The sequence below is a fragment of the Xenopus tropicalis genome, chromosome 1, assembly GCF_000004195.4.
Source record: "Xenopus tropicalis strain Nigerian chromosome 1, UCB_Xtro_10.0, whole genome shotgun sequence".
In the NCBI taxonomy this organism is placed as follows: Eukaryota; Metazoa; Chordata; class Amphibia; order Anura; family Pipidae; genus Xenopus; species Xenopus tropicalis.
Window position 1 is genome coordinate 131,296,236 of NC_030677.2, and position 18,171 is coordinate 131,314,406.

Sequence of the window (18,171 nt, forward strand, 5' to 3'; positions counted from 1 at the left end):
GTCACCTGTTTAAAAGCAAACATCATTGGTTGCTATGGGTATGCTCCTAGGCAAACTCCGTGCCTTTTATTACATGTGGGGGCTAAAGTCTAGGTCCAGAAAATTCTGCAACAAAAGTGGGTGCCATCCAAGATAACTACTGTATGTATTTTAAGACTTAAATGTGTCTGACCCTTACGTGTGGGAAACAAGACCCCCTATAAATTTGTCTATGGTTGTACATACCAAAAATATAATTTACAAACTCTCTGAGAGATAGATAGGTCCAAATTAGAATTAAATAACTTATTTCCACACAGAAATGGAAGTATGGATAGACAAGACTTTGTGTGGTCTGTTTGCAGCATTTGGGCCTGGGATCTTCCAGCAGCCATCTGCCACTATGAAAATGCAAGTAACTAGTTCCATAGCACATAATGTTACTTTAGGCAATGCCCTTAAATGTGCCTTTGAATTAGAGTATATTCAACAGAATCACAAAATTGTATACTCATCTTTTGCAGTCAGCAAATGCTACGGATTCTAATGCAGCCCTAGAGAATAAAAGATTTAGAAAACAAAAGATGTGTTGTTAGGACTCAGAGTACCGTTAAAAATGCAAAGAAAATATGTATTTTACATTTATTTTGTACTAAAAATAGCAAATAGAAGGCATGTTTTTGTTACTGGACATATACAGTCTGTCCCTTTCCCCATGGGTAGATAGTTAATAATTTTCGAATTACCCCCTACCAGGCTCATCAGCAAAAGTGCGAAAAATATTATTAGAATTACGTTATTATGTTTTGCTCCTAATTTCTTGCTCTGTAACACAATTAAACTCATCCATATCCCTAACACTGCAATCTTTCCTTAACTTATTCACAACTTTTTCTAATAACTATAACCTTACAAAGCATCTTTTTTCAGCCAGGAAAATTGTTACAATGTGCTCTTACAATCTATTTTATGAAGATTTATCAACGAGAATTGTATGCTGGGAATAGAAATTATTTGAACTAATAACCCTATTATTGCCGCATACAAAACCACAGTGTCTTTGTACATATCCCTCGAAAGTAATACATTTGTGGAGAATTCATTCCCTGGAGCACTTATTTGCAGCATTCATTTGGTCGAATGTACTTGACTGTTTATGTTATCTTGCTCTCTTAAATGGAAAAGGTACTTAGCTTTTTTTTTCATCATTTCAAGAAAAAAATAAGAGAAGCAGAAGGTGTGCCCTCATAATCTTTTCCCTAAGAAATAATCCCTCTGATTTCCTTTTACTGTGACTGTCACTCACTCATGTGTAATTGAAAGGAGCAGTCTATGCATTGAACATCTCCCTCACTTAATCTCATTAATGCCGTCATATAGACTCTCTGGGAAGAAGCATTCTGCTCAGTAGCTGGAATGATTACGGAAATACATTTCCCTTGTTTACTTTTGCAAATGCAAAATGTGTGAGACTCCTTTTAGAATGAAATCTGATGTGATTGGTGAGTGTAAGCACCTTTTTTTTTTTTAAATTTACAAAACAAGGTAGAATGCGTGACATAAAACAAGTACAGTATACCTTAATGCATAGAATGACTCTTTAGTTAGGTGTCAGTCTAGCATAACTCAATTTAATTAAATGTTAATTAAGTTACATTTTTGTACATGTATTGAAAAAGAAAATGTGGGACTGATAGAAATACAGAACTAAGTTATATTTCATGCTGAAATTGTAAGTCGAACAGAGATTCAGTGAGGAGAAATCCATTTATAGATTTTACCTGCTTCATAGGGAAAGAAATTCATTACAAGATATTTATTTAAAAATCGTGGAATGTTATTGTTACATCGCTACCAAAATAATTTGCAAAGTCAGCTTAGAATGTTTAGAAAGTAGAACTTGTGCTGACAGTTTGACTTGAGGACCATATTAATTCATGTAATATACATTTATATTGTCTTGAAAAGCACATCCAGCCAACCTGCTTTTCCTTGAGGGCTATATTTTATTCCTAAACTGTATCGATTAAAATGGTTTCCCCATTACCCACAAAATATGACATATACCATCCAACATAAACAAAACTGCATTTTTTATTTTTCAAAATGGTGTTATTGAGCAATGAAAAGTGTATGGCATTTGTAGATAGGCTAGGAGGCCCAAAATGCTTTGAGGCCTCCAGATGGATAGCTTTGAAGAAGTGAGAACATGCAAATAAAATCCTAGCTAAATAGAATAGGAACATATGGGAATGTAAACAAATATTAAATATAATAATATGAATATAATCATGTTAAGATATATGATATTAATATAGTAAGATTAATATATAAATAGAGGAACATATATGACCAATTTTGCCTTTGTGTGTATTTAATGTACTTTTAGTGACCTTTCAACCTGTCAACCAATGAGAGAAAACTGTTACATTTTGTAGTTTGCACCAGAGCACAGTGTATGTAATAAACTTGTGTGATTTTTTTCAGCCAAACAAATTCACCACGTTTAAGCAGGTGTTTGAAATGCACAATGCTTTGCTGTCAGTAACTGTCTAATGAAGTATTTTTTTACTACAAAATGCAAATTTCCATTCTTGTTTAGTATATTTTTTTCTGTTAATAACCTTTCTCAATTAGATGTTTATTACAGACACTGTGCACTGCTAGCAAATATCGAATTATTTGTTCACATTGTACGTATTATCAATTTTTATTATATTCCACCCTAAAGTATAGAGACAGTTGGATCTGCAGAAAGTCAAGCTCATGGGCAAATCAAACCATCATTGGTAGCTCTGTTTAAAGTGGAAAGACCTGGAAAGCTGTCCACCAGTGAATAAATGGAACCAGACTACAGGCTATTTAAATAGAAATAGATTCCAAAGTATCTAAGCAGCCAGTGTATGAAGGAAATGGATAACAGTGGGACTGTTGACCTTAATATAAATATAAGGGTATATACTTTAAAAGCTATTTATTGCAAAGTTATCTGACTTCTAACAATATGTAAATTATTTGAGATAAAGCAGTGTCAATGGTCCATCTGGTCCAGGATTAAGAGGCTGAATTTACACGTAGCCAGCATCTCGGAGGATGGAAAGTTTTAAATATACTTTTGTGCAGTCTTTTGTATTTTTATCCTGAATCAACCTTTTAATAACCCAGTTAAAAAAATACTCTGTTAAAGGGAAGAAAAATTGATTTCATATGTAAAGAAATGTGCTTGTGTGCTCAATTCACAGCAGACCCGGCCCTATGAAATAAAAAATTTAATTTCTACCATAAGTATGCTCACTTGTTGCTTTACTGTGCAAGCTACTCCCTGAGTATGACTTCTTACCCCTGACTGACATCAATATATCTGATACTATACTTTCCCTTGACATGGATTAGCACTCAACCATTACTTCTCTGGGGTTACCAGGGAGTAGGGATCATATATATGATTGTGCAGGGTTTCTGTGAAAAGAGATAGAGGCAAAATAATTATGGTCTTATATACCTCATGGGTATGCAAACAAAGCAGTAAGAAAAAAGCTTAATGGCCCTTGGTGCAAAAAGTAGTATGGGATAAATTCTAGGGGATTTTTTCTGTGCCAATTTTTTTTTTCTGTGCCAATCTGAACCCTTGGATTCAAGGGCTCTCGCTTGGTCATGAACAGTGAACCCCTTGTAGTATAATTCCTGGTCTTCAAAGTTTTTTCCTGGTTATCCTGGTCAATTGCAAAAGCTTCCTCCTCATTGCTCAGCTAGCAGCTTATATAAACACTGGGTAATGCTGCTGGAGATTAAAGGCACAATGCTGGATCTGATGAGCTCAAATATAAGATAGCCTGTGCAGTATAATATTTGGAATTAGAATACTAATCTCTTTAGGGAAAGTGTGCAGTATCAGCAGAACAGCTCTATAGTGAAATTCTCCTGCTAACCATTTCCTTATAGTCAGTGTTTAGTATGCATTGCAATTGTATTTTATTTTTTTTTGCTTAATGCCCAGGATCACATTTCAAAGTCTGTGTGAAAATGCCAGCTGCTTCTCAAATGAAAATCACAGTATTTAAAAAAACGGTGGCACATTGGGGTTCTGCTTCAATTGGTTTAAAATGAAGCAAATTGAGAAATTTGAAACATTTTTATAAGTATCAGTCTCCATTAGATTCCACTCAGTTAAGTTTACTTTGCTTTTTTTTTTTATATTGATGAAAATGCTTTCCATTCCCCATAGCAAACCTTATTAAGTTTATCTTAAGTCAGCCATGACTTTTCCTCCCCTGTACTTTTATTCTGTTCTTGGTATGAAACCTACAGTAGAGGCCCAGTTACATGATGTGGCCATTCTCTGATCTTTATAAAAAGAAAATTTACTTGAAGGTATGTTGTATGAAAGGTACCTATATGGATATAGCAGCACATGCATACAAACACTTTCACACATATGCAATATGATTCTGAAATCATGCACTAACCTAAGCAAGGAGAAGCCACTTATCTGGACACTGTATATTCGGAGGTCATTCAGCTTGTAGCAAAACACTGTGTAATATAGGGACAGTTACTGGTAAAGAAGATGCCACGTAAGCAGGTTTAGAAATAAAGGAATGATAAAGGAACTAGCTGAACTAGTTACCACAAGCAGTTGTTAGGTAAGCAACTGATTCACCCCATGCTCTCTACTAATAGAGAATTGTTACTGTTTCGTTAAGGGACTGTCTTTTCATTCACAGTGATATGGATTGTTTGACAGGCAGAAAGGAACAATTCACAAAACTGTGGGTGCTAAAAGCCACTTCAAAAAAGCATAATAGATTAGAGGATTACCCAGCATTCAGTCTATTGGACACAATATGCAAATAGAAGAGCAAGCCATTATTGAAGGTTGAGAGGTGGGAAAAAAGGCCTGCTTAATGATCTTAGTCCCCAGCGCCGGCTTCTAAACAGTGCAGTATCTTTTGTATTGCAAGTAGAGGTGCAAAAGACCCAAGCTTTGTAAATTACTCACAACATTGTTTAAAAAAGAAGATCTTGCAACTCTACACGATTAAACATACACGGCAAACGAAATGTTAGAGACTGTGGCTCTCATTAACACTGCAAACGAAACTTGGTACATGGCGTGTTAGTTACAGTAATCTAAGCTGTTTCTAGGAATGCTCGGCTTTTTTTTACCTAGTGCGTACAATTAATAATGAACGTTTTCAGTTTCACATTCCCTTCCAATTGTCCTGCTTTGACACAAAGAGATAGATGCCTCTCAGGCAAATCTACAATCAGGATGCACAAGTACCTCAGCACTTATAGTTTGCCAGCAAAGCTTATTAGGCTGGAATTTGTCTAATACCTTCTTGTACTGTGCATGTTTCAAACCATTATTTATTTTCTGAGCTGGCAATCAAACAAGGGCACTGAGTTAAATAGTGACTTGGGGTTTGCAGAAGTGTTGGGGCTTTATAAATAATTTAGCAATGCTCTTTTCACATCTGCATTTTTCCCACGAGTGCAGCTGGACAGACTGCCTAGATTTAAAAATCAGCTATGATTGCACGTACCCACACCCATAAATTGAATCCATCGACTGTCAGATCCAATTTCCCTTCTGAGCAGATGGTTCAGCTGCACTGGAATGGAAAAAACATGAGGCTTTAAACACAATTAGTGCATCTGTGTTTGTTTGTTGTTTATGATCTTAGAGTAATCTGTTAAATTCTATTATAAATAAAAGGTACATCCAGCCTAGAGTTATCTGTTTTTAAAAAACAGTTGTCAGAATCTCCTGCAACCAAACCACCAGGAGATACTGGGAGCTGTAGTCCAACAACAGAATCAACTGAAAAATGCATTTCTTTATACAGTTTATTTTTGTATCACCTCAGAAATAGTAAAATATTTAAAGCTGTTTAAAATATTGGCTAGGTATGTAGTGGTTATGATGAAAAGAAACCCTGACTAATGCATTTTGACTTTAGAATTTATAACACACTGCTGCTTTTTATTACTCTGTATCCAATTCCATGGCTGCATTTGGCAATGGGTAAAAATCAGGGAGGCTAAGAGAAAGTGCACTGTCAGCTGAGCTGTCTCGTCTCTCTTTCAGCACAAATTGAAGTGATACCATGCAAAATTTGTGGAGATAAATCATCAGGAATTCACTATGGTGTCATCACGTGTGAAGGATGCAAGGTAAGAGAAGCAGTACAATCTGGGAATAAATACAGTCATTTTCTTATCTAACTAGCAGTATCAGAAGCACTTGCATGTTGTCTGTTATTGAAAGCAGATGGGCTAAACAAGCTTTAGAGGGGAATGTCCATGTACTTATCTGCTGTATTGTTGTGGGTGTGCAAAAAGATATATATATATTTTCTAAACACTTATTTTTTTAGCAGCATGAACAAATATTAGGAATATTAAGATATTAAGAATATCTCCACAAAATTGTATTGTGGGTGCAGACCTGTACTGAGTCAAAATAGTCAGCCCCCTAAATAGTGATTGGCATCTTACAGCAGCCCCTCTGGCATTTGCTAGAACATGATCATGCTTAATTTGTGGATAAATAACTTGCAGTGTCACCTTCATTTTTACGAATGAAATGGAACCTTAATTAGCTTACATATTTTGAAATTGTTGTGGTACTACCACAAAATGGTGGGGAATGTAGTAGTAGAAAAGGTAAAAATAGTATCTCAATGACTATATACATATTAGCATGTGTACTAAAATATAGATTGCAATTGCTCTTTTTTTAAAAAACATAAACCCATCATTGTCCAACAGAAAACAACTGGATATCACCAGGCCTGATTTGGTGCAGTAATTGTAGTGCTATTTTAGTCAAAGTTGTACTGCAGTCGTAACCTAGTGAAGTTTTAGATAGAAGGTGATTTTCATTCTATCATTATAAACCAAACCCCAACTGCTTTCCCAATCTCTTATTGCAGTAATTTTGGATTCCAAAATTCACTTCTCCCAGTTGAAAAATCACATTTCTACTTGCAATTTAATTCCCATGTGACTAATCTCCTGTGTAATAAAGGCCTAAATCCTTACACATCACAAGTAGAACAAAATAAAACAGATTAAAAGAATTCTCTTCCCACTGACATTTTGCCTTTCCCCTCTCAAGGGCCCAGTATCTAAGCATAAAGTTCAACAGTGTTGTGTTTATTGTTGTTGGATCATTACTATTTGGCCAGTAGCATGGAGATAAAGGAGAAGACAGGGAGTGAGCCCCAGCTGCATGCTTTCTAGATGTTTCTCAGCAGCTCAGTGGGATTGGTACATGGATGGGGAATACTGACCTATCCAACCCTGCTGCAGTGTGGATATTTGCATAATGTAAGAAAATTTAATTATAAGCAACCTTCCAATATACATTATTCAATTACATAATTCAGTAGTTTAAACATTATTTGTCAATTTTATTACCATTAAAATAGTGTTTATATTATTACCATTAAAATAGTGTTTTTTCCCTTTCTGTTCTCTAAGTCTGACTCAAAACTATGTAAGAGGAGTCAGGTCTCTTCAAGTTCATTTAATCAGCTTGCCAATTTCAAGTGTGTGCCCCTTTAAAAATTCAGCTATAGTTTCCACTTGACTTTAATAATCTTACATTCTTCAATTAGTTAAGTTGTGTACTCCATTTTTATTTTGTTTTTTGCATTAAAAAGCATAAGAAATTCAAGAGTCAATAGACTAGGAGAATGTATTTTGAAAAAACAGACTAATATGCGTATGCATTTGGGAAGCTACCCAGTATCATACAAGATGCAAACCGATATTTCATTTTCAAACTTGGATTCTGATAACAATAGTGAAGCAATTCTTTTAGGGCTTTAAATATAAGGCAAAATATGATAAAGGCAGAAACATTCTCGGTTTACAATAGCGAAACAAGATTCCTCTTTCTTTTAACCTCTTTAGCTGGCTCTGTTTAACCTCTTCACTCTGGGAATAAAATAATTATTGAGGCAACATGCCGTATACATTATTGTTGCAATGTTCAAATACATACGGTGTAATTACATTGATCTGAAAATATTATTTCTCAAAAAAAAAACTGAGAAATTAAAAAATTGGCTGCGGAAAAAAACAGGCAACAAAAAAATAGACACGGGCAACAAAAAAGATGTGTGACGAATGCGTTTTTGGCGAATTTTCTTGCCGTTTCGCAAATTTTATGTTGAAGCGAAACAGGACAAATTCGTTCATCACTACAAATAATTCTAATTTTTAAAAATTATTTCCTTTTTCTTTGTAATAATAAAACAGTGCCTTGTAGTTGATGGTAACAAAGCGTCATGAATCCATATTGGAAGAATAACAATCCTTTTGGGTTTATTTAATTTTTAGATGATTTTTAGCAGACTTAAGGTACAGTGATCCAAATTACAGAAAGATTTCTTATTCACAAAACCCCAACTCCAAATAATTCCAGATAATAAATGCAATACCTGTATTATTATCAAAACATAACATCTGAAGCCTTTCAGATTAGAACATAATAGCATTCTACTATTCCTTAGATTTAAGTGCTAAACTCTATTAAACAGATGGTTTTATTGATCTTTATCCTTTTTCTCCACGCAAGCCTTGAATTCAGTCAATATGTAAAAACAGAGTGCAGATATGTCTTGTTTATGGTCATTGAAATAGTCATAATGGGTCAGTAACATGAAGAGAATCTTGTTAATTTTATCCTTTACTTTCCTCCACTAATTGAAAACAAATCTATATAGCAGAGTTTGTATTCTTTTTCATTGTAATGTTTTCACTTCCGTGGGTCTATAACAAGGAACATTGTTCATCTTGTTTGATTGCAGGAGTGGTAAGGGGCATGGTAGATTTTTAAAGGTATTCTGTCATGATTTTTAGGGTGTAGTTTTATTACTAAATGACACTGTGTACATTGCAAATAATTCATTTTACCATTTCACATTTTATTTTTGAATCAATAAATGTATTGTTTTAGTTGTAATATTGTTGTGGATGCAGCCATCTCAGAGCATTTTGCCAGCACTTCACAATGAAAGTGCTTCCGAATAAGCTATTGCTATTCCTGTTCAATGTAATTTGAGGAGTCATGACTTGGGTGAGCCAGATTTGAATTTTTACTATTGAGTGCTGTTATCATATTTACCACTAGGTATGTGGGGCATGTGAACATTTTTAGCAATGCAGCTATCTAGTTACCTTCCTATTGTTCTGTTGATCACCTACTGGGTGGGAATGGGATCGGGGTGATATCACTCCAACTTGCAGCACAGCAGCAAAGAGAGACTGAAGTGTATCAGAGCACATTGCTGAGGGCACCTGGAAAACTAAGAACATTGTTAGTCCCACGTCAAATTTCAAAATTAATTATTAAAAAATCAGTTTGGCTCTTCAAACTTGACACACTACATTTCACTATGATAATCACATATAACAATACCTTTTAAATCAAATACCATATGAGGGCCCATATGATGCCATACATAGGGGCAGGTTTATTAAGATTGGAGATAAATATCACTGGTGATGTTGCCCATAGCAACCAATCAGCAATTAGAAATCAAAAGCAAAGATCTGATTGGTTGCTATGGGCAATATCACAGGTGATATTTATCTCCAACCTTAGTAAACATCACTTTTTTGGGGGCCTGTGAGGATATTTTTGGACCTATGTCAATTCAAATGCCAGGGCCCATTTTAAGTCCTAGTCTGGACCTGGTGTATATGCAAAGTCCTGAATGATTGTAACAAAGGTAACACTTTACTTCCTAATCTCATGTAGCATACGTTGGCATACATGGTGCATTAATGAAAATCATCCACTAAACAATACCAAGGGGTGAACTCACCAAGATATATGGGGGGCCCAGGTGCACATGCCCTAGACTTTGATAGTTGACAGGCTGGCACAACACTGGACCATTGGAGCTAAAACATGGTGCAGTTAAAAACATCTCAAAAAGCATCTCAGCAAGAAAAGACTTACACATTTTGTGTCTATGATTAAGTGCCTCTTTTGGCATGAAACACATAAGGCTTTCCTTGTTGAGATGCTTTTTCTTTGAAGACATTTTTTAGAGTTTAGAGAGTTTTCTCTTCAGTGGTCTAGTTTTGTGCCGGCCTGTCAACTATTAAATACATAGTGCATCAACAGATTAGATTTTGAAACATGGCTTATCGGCAAACTGACCGATATACTTAGTATATAAATATGAGTCAGTACCACTGGCCCACCATACTTTCACAAAATATTATTGGTACATGTATGGCCAGTTTTACAAAAGAGATATCCTTTGTAATTAGAGATAAGAAGCACAACACCACTTACCCCACCACCAACAAATACACTATTTAATTCTTTCCAATAGGGGGATCCTTTGCCACTAATGGTGTTCTTCTGAAAGAACAACATTAGTGGCTGGCCTGGGAAAAACTACACCATGTATAATTAATTGCATATTTTTAATCTGCATGTACCCATTTGGCAGTATGACTGCACTAATATTTTATTTACTGTAGTACTTTTTTTGCTTAATAAATAAAAAAAAGTTAGGTTTTTTTAACTATACTTTGAACTAATCTAATCAGAGGGGAAAAGCGAAGTCAATAAATAATCCCTAACTGTATTTAATTTAAATGCAATCTGTTAGCAATTAATAATGACCAGCAACTTGTATTATTTAGAAGTGTTTTTAAGCAGTCAAGTGATTAGGCCCTTAATGGGGTGGTTTACATTTTTAAAATATTCAACTATACTATTCCTACTACAAAAGTAATCATTTTTGCAGGGGAGACTTTCAAAAACTATGCCTTTCAAAGGGACAAATATATATATATATATATATATATATATATATATATATATATATATATATATATATATATAGATTGCAGAGTGGGGAGCACACCAAACTTTAGGTACAATACCTGGGTGCCAGAGCCGCAAAATGTAGATAAGTGAATGAATGTCGGCACTCACAGGATTCTCACAAGGATGTATCACAGACAATATGGTTGAATGCAACTAGGTGAGGTTTATTGTCCTACGTTTCGGTTCTTTACTGGAACCTTCGTCAGGGAAGCAAAATTGTGTACAGAACATTGTTTAAATGCAGAACTTGGCGCCAAATAGCGCGTTGCTAGGCAACCAGACCGTCAATAAAATGTTCAAAAGTGGTGAAAGAGGCAAAGACAGAATAAAAATAGTAAGTTTGTAAACCTGTGCTTTGTGTCATTCATTAGCCATACTCACCCCATACTAAACGTAGCGATACCGAGTCAGAGTAAGTTCCGTGTGTGCGAGTATATCCTGAGAGCCGACCTGTCCGTCATACTCAGGCGCCGCCCCCGTAACCCCCTAGAGGTACTCCCTGGCAACCGCGCGTATATCACAGTGCTTGCACGTCCGAGCGGGGGACCATTGTAATGCACAGCTTATGCCGAAAAATACCATTCCTCTTAGAGCTGCAGAGGCAGCATTGCACGATCGGTGCTAGTGACGGTAAAACACTGCTGGTATTACCCAGGGGTGTTAACCAGTCACATAGCTACCGTAGAGGGGTTATTCGGACGGTCCTTGATTGCACAGTGAGCGTGTGTGGAGCAAAGTTACGGGGGGTAGGCATCGCCCCCCGCGGGGCTGTCACTTGCGTATTAGTGAGCAGTAATGTTCAGGATCGTACACGTAACACAGCGGTAGCTATGTGACTGGTTAACACCCCTGGGTAATACCAGCAGTGTTTTACCGTCACTAGCACCGATCGTGCAATGCTGCCTCTGCAGCTCTAAGAGGAATGGTATTTTTCGGCATAAGCTGTGCATTACAATGGTCCCCCGCTCGGACGTGCAAGCACTGTGATATACGCGCGGTTGCCAGGGAGTACCTCTAGGGGGTTACGGGGGCGGCGCCTGAGTATGACGGACAGGTCGGCTCTCAGGATATACTCGCACACACGGAACTTACTCTGACTCGGTATCGCTACGTTTAGTATGGGGTGAGTATGGCTAATGAATGACACAAAGCACAGGTTTACAAACTTACTATTTTTATTCTGTTTTTGCCTCTTTCACCACTTTTGAACATTTTATTGACGGTCTGGTTGCCTAGCAACGCGCTATTTGGCGCCAAGTTCTGCATTTAAACAATGTTCTGTACACAATTTTGCTTCCCTGACGAAGGTTCCAGTAAAGAACCGAAACGTAGGACAATAAACCTCACCTAGTTGCATTCAACCATATTGTCTGTGATACATCCTTGTGAGAATCCTGTGAGTGCCGACATTCATTCACTTATATATATATATATATATAAAATGGCAAACAACCCCTTTAATCATCATTAATTACCCAGAATAAACAGCCAATATCTGGGACTCAGAAATGAATAGTCAAAAGAAACAGTTGGCAATTTCCATTTCACTGAAGTAACACCATGGGTGCAGATCTGATTCAACTGTTTTTGGGACATGAGTTTGCTTTATTTATTTTTTATTTTGAATTACTATTATTATATCCCCCTATTAATCTTTTGCATAGCAGCTGGTTTAAATGGATTGGTAAGGCAAGCACAAAGGATGACTTTTGACCCTGGAGTGAGGGTGAGGGAATGTATTTAAAACTACATCATGTAAGCAGAAATGAATTCATATTTATGCAAGATATGTGTGAAGACTGTGGGAAGCTTTATAACAGCAAGGGCGCTATTATCATAATTAGAAATTAAAAAAGGCCACAGTGTACCAAAGACCACAGACACCAAAAATGAATTAAAGCAAACCAGTGTGTTTTTATTAAGCGACTGTACTGCAAAGTGATTCAAGAGAGTTTGGTATGCATCACTCAATCACACAAAGCATTTTGGCCAGCCCCGCTCACCCTAAAACAAGCCCTTTTCTGACTATCTCTACTGTTCTCTACCTCTCATTCCCAATAAAATGTTATGTTTAGAATGTGCTTTGGAATTAAATTTCTTTTTTAGCAGGTAGGGCCTGATTTCTATCCTTGTCATGATTTCTCCTCAACCTGATTTGTACAGACACACACAACAATAAAAATGAACATTTTTATTATTTTTATTCGGCATTATTCTATTCTCCAGAGCTGTGCAGTATACAGACTCTGAGCATTATTTCTGTGGGAAACATCAAACAAATGTACATTTTGAATTTGAGCCGCAGTCAAAGGTGAAATAGTAAAAATCAGCAGCAACAAACAGACTTAAGTATCAATATGAATTAACATCTGATATTCAAGCACAAAATATATGCCATAGCACTTTAAGACTAGGGAAAATAAATTCTATAGGGAGTAATGAATTTTGCACAAACCTATAACATCCTATGAGCAGGTGCATATTGATCACCAGTGGTTTGTAAATAGACATATAGAAATATGGCAAGCACTGAAAATGATTGTTTCTGACCTGTTAGAATTCATAGGATCCTATTTCAGAGATGAGTGGAAAATCTGGGTAGTCAGTGGTCTGCATATATAGAAGCTCATTAACCAAACTCAAAGTCAAATGGTCGTACAGTGTAAATCATACATGAATATATCCTGTAAATTATAATTATAAATGGTGCTTGATGATGTCATCATTATAATTGGTGCTCAGTGATATAATTGCTGTCACATGACTCACTAAAACTTATGTGTTATAATAAATAACATACCTCGTGTTGTAATATATGAGGATGTTAGAAGTCAACTCCAAGTTTCATGGCCTGTATTAAAAGCACTTGGCCTTTGATCTTCTGCTTTTTTATGGTCACTTAACTCCTTATATTTTACCAAAGGGGGTACATTATTTAAAGCCATGAATATTCTGTAAGTTATATTCTTATAAACAGTTCTTAGTGATGTCATCAGTTATAACTGGTGCTTAGCGATGTCATTTTTGTTACAACTCACTTGTCATGTGAGACAAGTGAACTTGTAAATTATAATAAATAATGTACCTCCCTGATGAAAAATATGAGGATATTAGAAGAAAGAGAGAGTTTTCAAAGTAATAGATACATTTAGGACACAATGTTTTATTTGCTTAGTTTTGTCTACATCAATTCCTGTAGCAACTTGTATTTGCTCGCTTTGCTTCAGTACCTAATTGCCTAAATCATGCAATAACTGTACAGTAGGAAGCACATCCTTATTTACCCGCTTACAAAACTATGTGCTGTAGTCCTCTCCAGCAGTGCTGTGGTATTATCACAATAAAAGTCAATGACACACTTTTTAGATGTAAACTCTTTTTAATGACTACGGTAGAAAGAAATAAAGCTAACAAGCACAACCATGTAATTGGGATAGAGGGAAAACAAGTAGTACCACTTAAACCGATGGCGTATTAAAGAGCAATCTGTAAAATGGGCTTATAAACAAACACAAAAAACTGTTAAAGAAAGCGTAAAGTAGTTGTAGCAGTTGGAAAAGAGTTTGAACATTTGGATAAAACAGATCAGCAATTAAGAGATGCAAATGTAAATGAACTGAATTTGTCTTTATTGGAAGCCTCACAGAGGTCAACATTACTATTCAGTTAAGGGGCATGTATTTTGATCCATAATAGAATATATTATTAGCTTAGGGTACAAGGATAAAGAACTTACAGTTATATAACCTTACATAGAATATTGATCCTGCTAGAACAAATACTCAGATCAACCATAATTTGACTTCGAATTTCTAAAGCATTTTATGAAACAATGACATTTGTTATAATACAGACTGAATGATGTTGTAACTTGGGGGTATATTTATCATGCTGTGTAAAAAGTGGAGTGAAGCATTACTGGTGATGTTGCCCAGAGCAACCAATCAGCAATTAGATTTCAACAGTTAGCAAATCAAAGAAAAGCACCTGATTGGCTGCTATGAGCAACATCACCGGTGATGTTTTACTCCACTTTTTACACAGCATGATAAATGATGTAGACCACTGGCTCTTCAGAAAATTTGCTATTTCATATTCCTTCTGGACTCCACTTTATAACTTTAAGAAAAACCCTACCTCTATCGAATCCAAATCCAGTAGTGTATAAGGAATCCACTCTGCCTATTAATATCAACAGGTTTGGCTAGGGTTTAGGCACATTAATAACTGCAAATCTTGACTTCATTGTGGTAATGTATTAAGAACTTCAAGTTTTCATCAGGTCTAGTGACCCAATTGGTTTTTTTTGGTTATTGATTTTGTTTTTGACTAAAAATGCTTGAAACAGCCCTCTGTGCTGTTGCCTTAGCACAAATTAATCTAGTTAAGTGTTTAAAACCCTGGTGGGATCTAAACAATGACTTTCATATAGGATGTTGAAGCACATTGGCCTCAGCACCAGTCTAAGCATAATCACTTAAATATGTGAGAGACAGCAAGAAGACTATAGCAGTAAGACCGTTCTCACTCAAACTACTTTGCTTTACTAAACATTATACAATATTTTCAGGTACTAATATGAATTTTATTGGTTTAATTTTTTGCTTTAAAAATTTTCATTTTGATTGTGTCCTGACAACTACATTTGAGACCATAAATAATAATGCTATTAAAGATTAATTTATGATGACAAATCTTCTCTTTAATTATTATGTTTCTATATTCAGGGATTCTTCCGACGAAGTCAACAGAATAACGCCTCTTACTCCTGCCCGCGGCAGAGAAACTGTCTAATTGACAGAACTAACAGAAACCGCTGCCAACACTGTAGACTGCAAAAGTGTCTTGCCCTAGGAATGTCTAGAGATGGTAAGTCTACTTCCTTTTTCAAATTTTATGCCTTTGAACCTTTTCCCAAAGCCCCGGAGATAGGCACAGTGGAAACAAATAAAATATCTACAATACTTCTGATTGAATAGGGAATTGAAGGTGAAGGAGTAGAAAGATAACTACCATACTCTTAACTTAACTAATGTTCTGAAGAAAGTTACCTTTATAATAGCTTTTTTTATGCAGCAATATTTATTAGTTACATTCTTCCATTGTACTGCAGATATCTTAATACATAGGGGGGTAGAAAAAAAATTGTTTGTTAACAATCTTGTCAATGTCTGGTTGGCTTTCCAGGTGCTCAGGTTTCCACCCAATCTCAAAAAGAATACAGGCAGGTCTAGTGTAAATGATATTTATTTAATGGAAGAAATCACTTCTTCCTTATCTGGAAAACAACAGAGGTTTGTAGACACCTGGCAGCCCTGGGTATCCTACCTAAATGCATATGGCAAACTATAAACCATAAATTATAAACCGTAAATTGTGATTTATAAGAATTAAAGTTCAAAGGAAAATGAATGACCATATTTACCTATTACTTACAAGTTAAACAGTTTTCTTTCTTCTCTACGAAATTTGCTAAGCTAGGATAATGAAAGAATTAGAAATGCATAATATTGTAACATGGAAAACGGTTTTGATAATTTTTTTAAATAAAGCATTTTGCATACAAATAAAAAAGAATACAGGCAGGTCAATTGCTTCCCAGTGTGTATATTTGGTGAACATGATTGTAAGCACCACTAAGCACCACCACAGGGACTGATATAAACAATGAACACCCTGTGAATACATTGCATAACATGTTGGTGCTATATAAGTAAAGCATAATGGCAACCTTGCACCTTGCATAAAATAGATATATTTTTACTTTGGCTTGCCTGGTTTAACATACAATTTTTTTCTTCAACATAGTTTCATGAACACATGTCCCTATGTAATATACTTCACATAATAAGAACAGCATGACCATATGCAAATGTTTCTTTTTATCAGACTTTTAACTAAAACCAACTGTTCAAGATAGGCCCTAAGGATAGCATTTGCAGAAGGGTTGTAACTATTGTAATGTCTGGTCTATTGATTGCATCAGATAACAGTTAGATGTTGGCAGCTAAACAATGGTTGAGTTTAACAGACTCTTTGGAGCACTGCACTCTCTTCCAGTCTTTGTTGTACTGAAACATCCCTGTCCCGGCCAAAGAATTAGCAAAACAATTAGTCTCTTCTTTGCAGACAAAACTGTCTCTGAACGTTTCATGCCTAAAGCTTTCATGGCAATTTGTACAAACAGTAGCACAGTGGGGTACACACTATATGCTAAATGGCAACCTTATAAAGTTTATAAAATCCCACCATTCCTTTGCATTCATAATGTGAGTGTTTATTATCAGCACTTACCAGGAACATAAGTAGCACTCTGAAGGAGTAATATGCAGTAGTAAATGTGTTCAAGAACAAATTAAAACACAAAATAACATATACTGTGCAGCCTACATTGAATGAGCAACCACTGCATGAATCACAACCTTTTCTCTCAAATGCTTGACACAGGCTACACAGACTACAGAATTTGCAGCAAGGGAAACATACTGAAAGGGAAATTATTTTAAAAGTATTTTATATTATAGAAATGAGCTTTAATTTATATAGTAAACAATTTCAGTAATTTTTCTAAATAGTGTTACACCATTATGTAATTTTCCCTTATTGCCACATTACTCTAATTTTCCCACTTTACTGGGCATTTGATTGTGCTACATACAAGTAAGGTAGTAGGTAGGCAGCACATAGGTGTCCTCTGGAATGCCCCTAGCTTTATTTAGAACATACATGCTGGGGAATGCTAGGGATTCATGTATTTAATGCCCAAGTATAGGGCTTCCTTGCACCCTGTTGAGCAGTGCTTGGCATTTTTCACTGGATTTTTCATCAGGTGCAAAGTGCAGAGATGCCAATGGTGCGTGCAAGTTCTCCCTATATGTGCCCTAAAGGGTGCAATTTTCACCTTGTAAACATCCAGCACCTTGTAAATTCATGTGGTATGTTATGGTCACGTAGTTACTATTTTACACAATTTGTGTTTTTCTCCCAGAGATTGTATTCTGGTTGGAATAAATCTGGCACTAAAGTGAGTTATTTTGCTAATAGAGTGCTGCATAGATTTGATTTTTTTCCCTCTTTTTTAGTTCAGGAGCAATACATAATATAATAATAAACTGTAAGCAATAACAGGATTAATTTTATTTTTATATTGCTCATAAAGAACAGTGTGTTAGTGTTATTTAAAATAATGTGTTTTTATATTATTTCTTGGGGTAAGCATTAAATGGCAGTAACCCTTTTTTTAGATTTTCCATTTGAAGCACAGTATGCATTGGGGAAATAATCTCTCATATAATTAAGATCAGTTTATGAAAATGTTTTCAGATGAT

At 35.6% G+C, this 18,171-nt stretch overlaps 1 protein-coding gene across 1 annotated transcript in view; it reads left to right on the plus strand.

The window, feature by feature from the left end:
• Positions 1 to 18,171, plus strand: part of rorb (RAR related orphan receptor B) — a 138,441-nt gene that overhangs the window by 98,522 nt on the left and 21,748 nt on the right. Inside the window, exons 2-3 of the mRNA XM_002940031.5 lie at positions 6,071 to 6,156; positions 15,571 to 15,712. Coding sequence (XP_002940077.1) covers positions 6,071 to 6,156; positions 15,571 to 15,712 — 228 coding nt within the window. The remainder of the gene's footprint in view (positions 1 to 6,070; positions 6,157 to 15,570; positions 15,713 to 18,171) is intronic.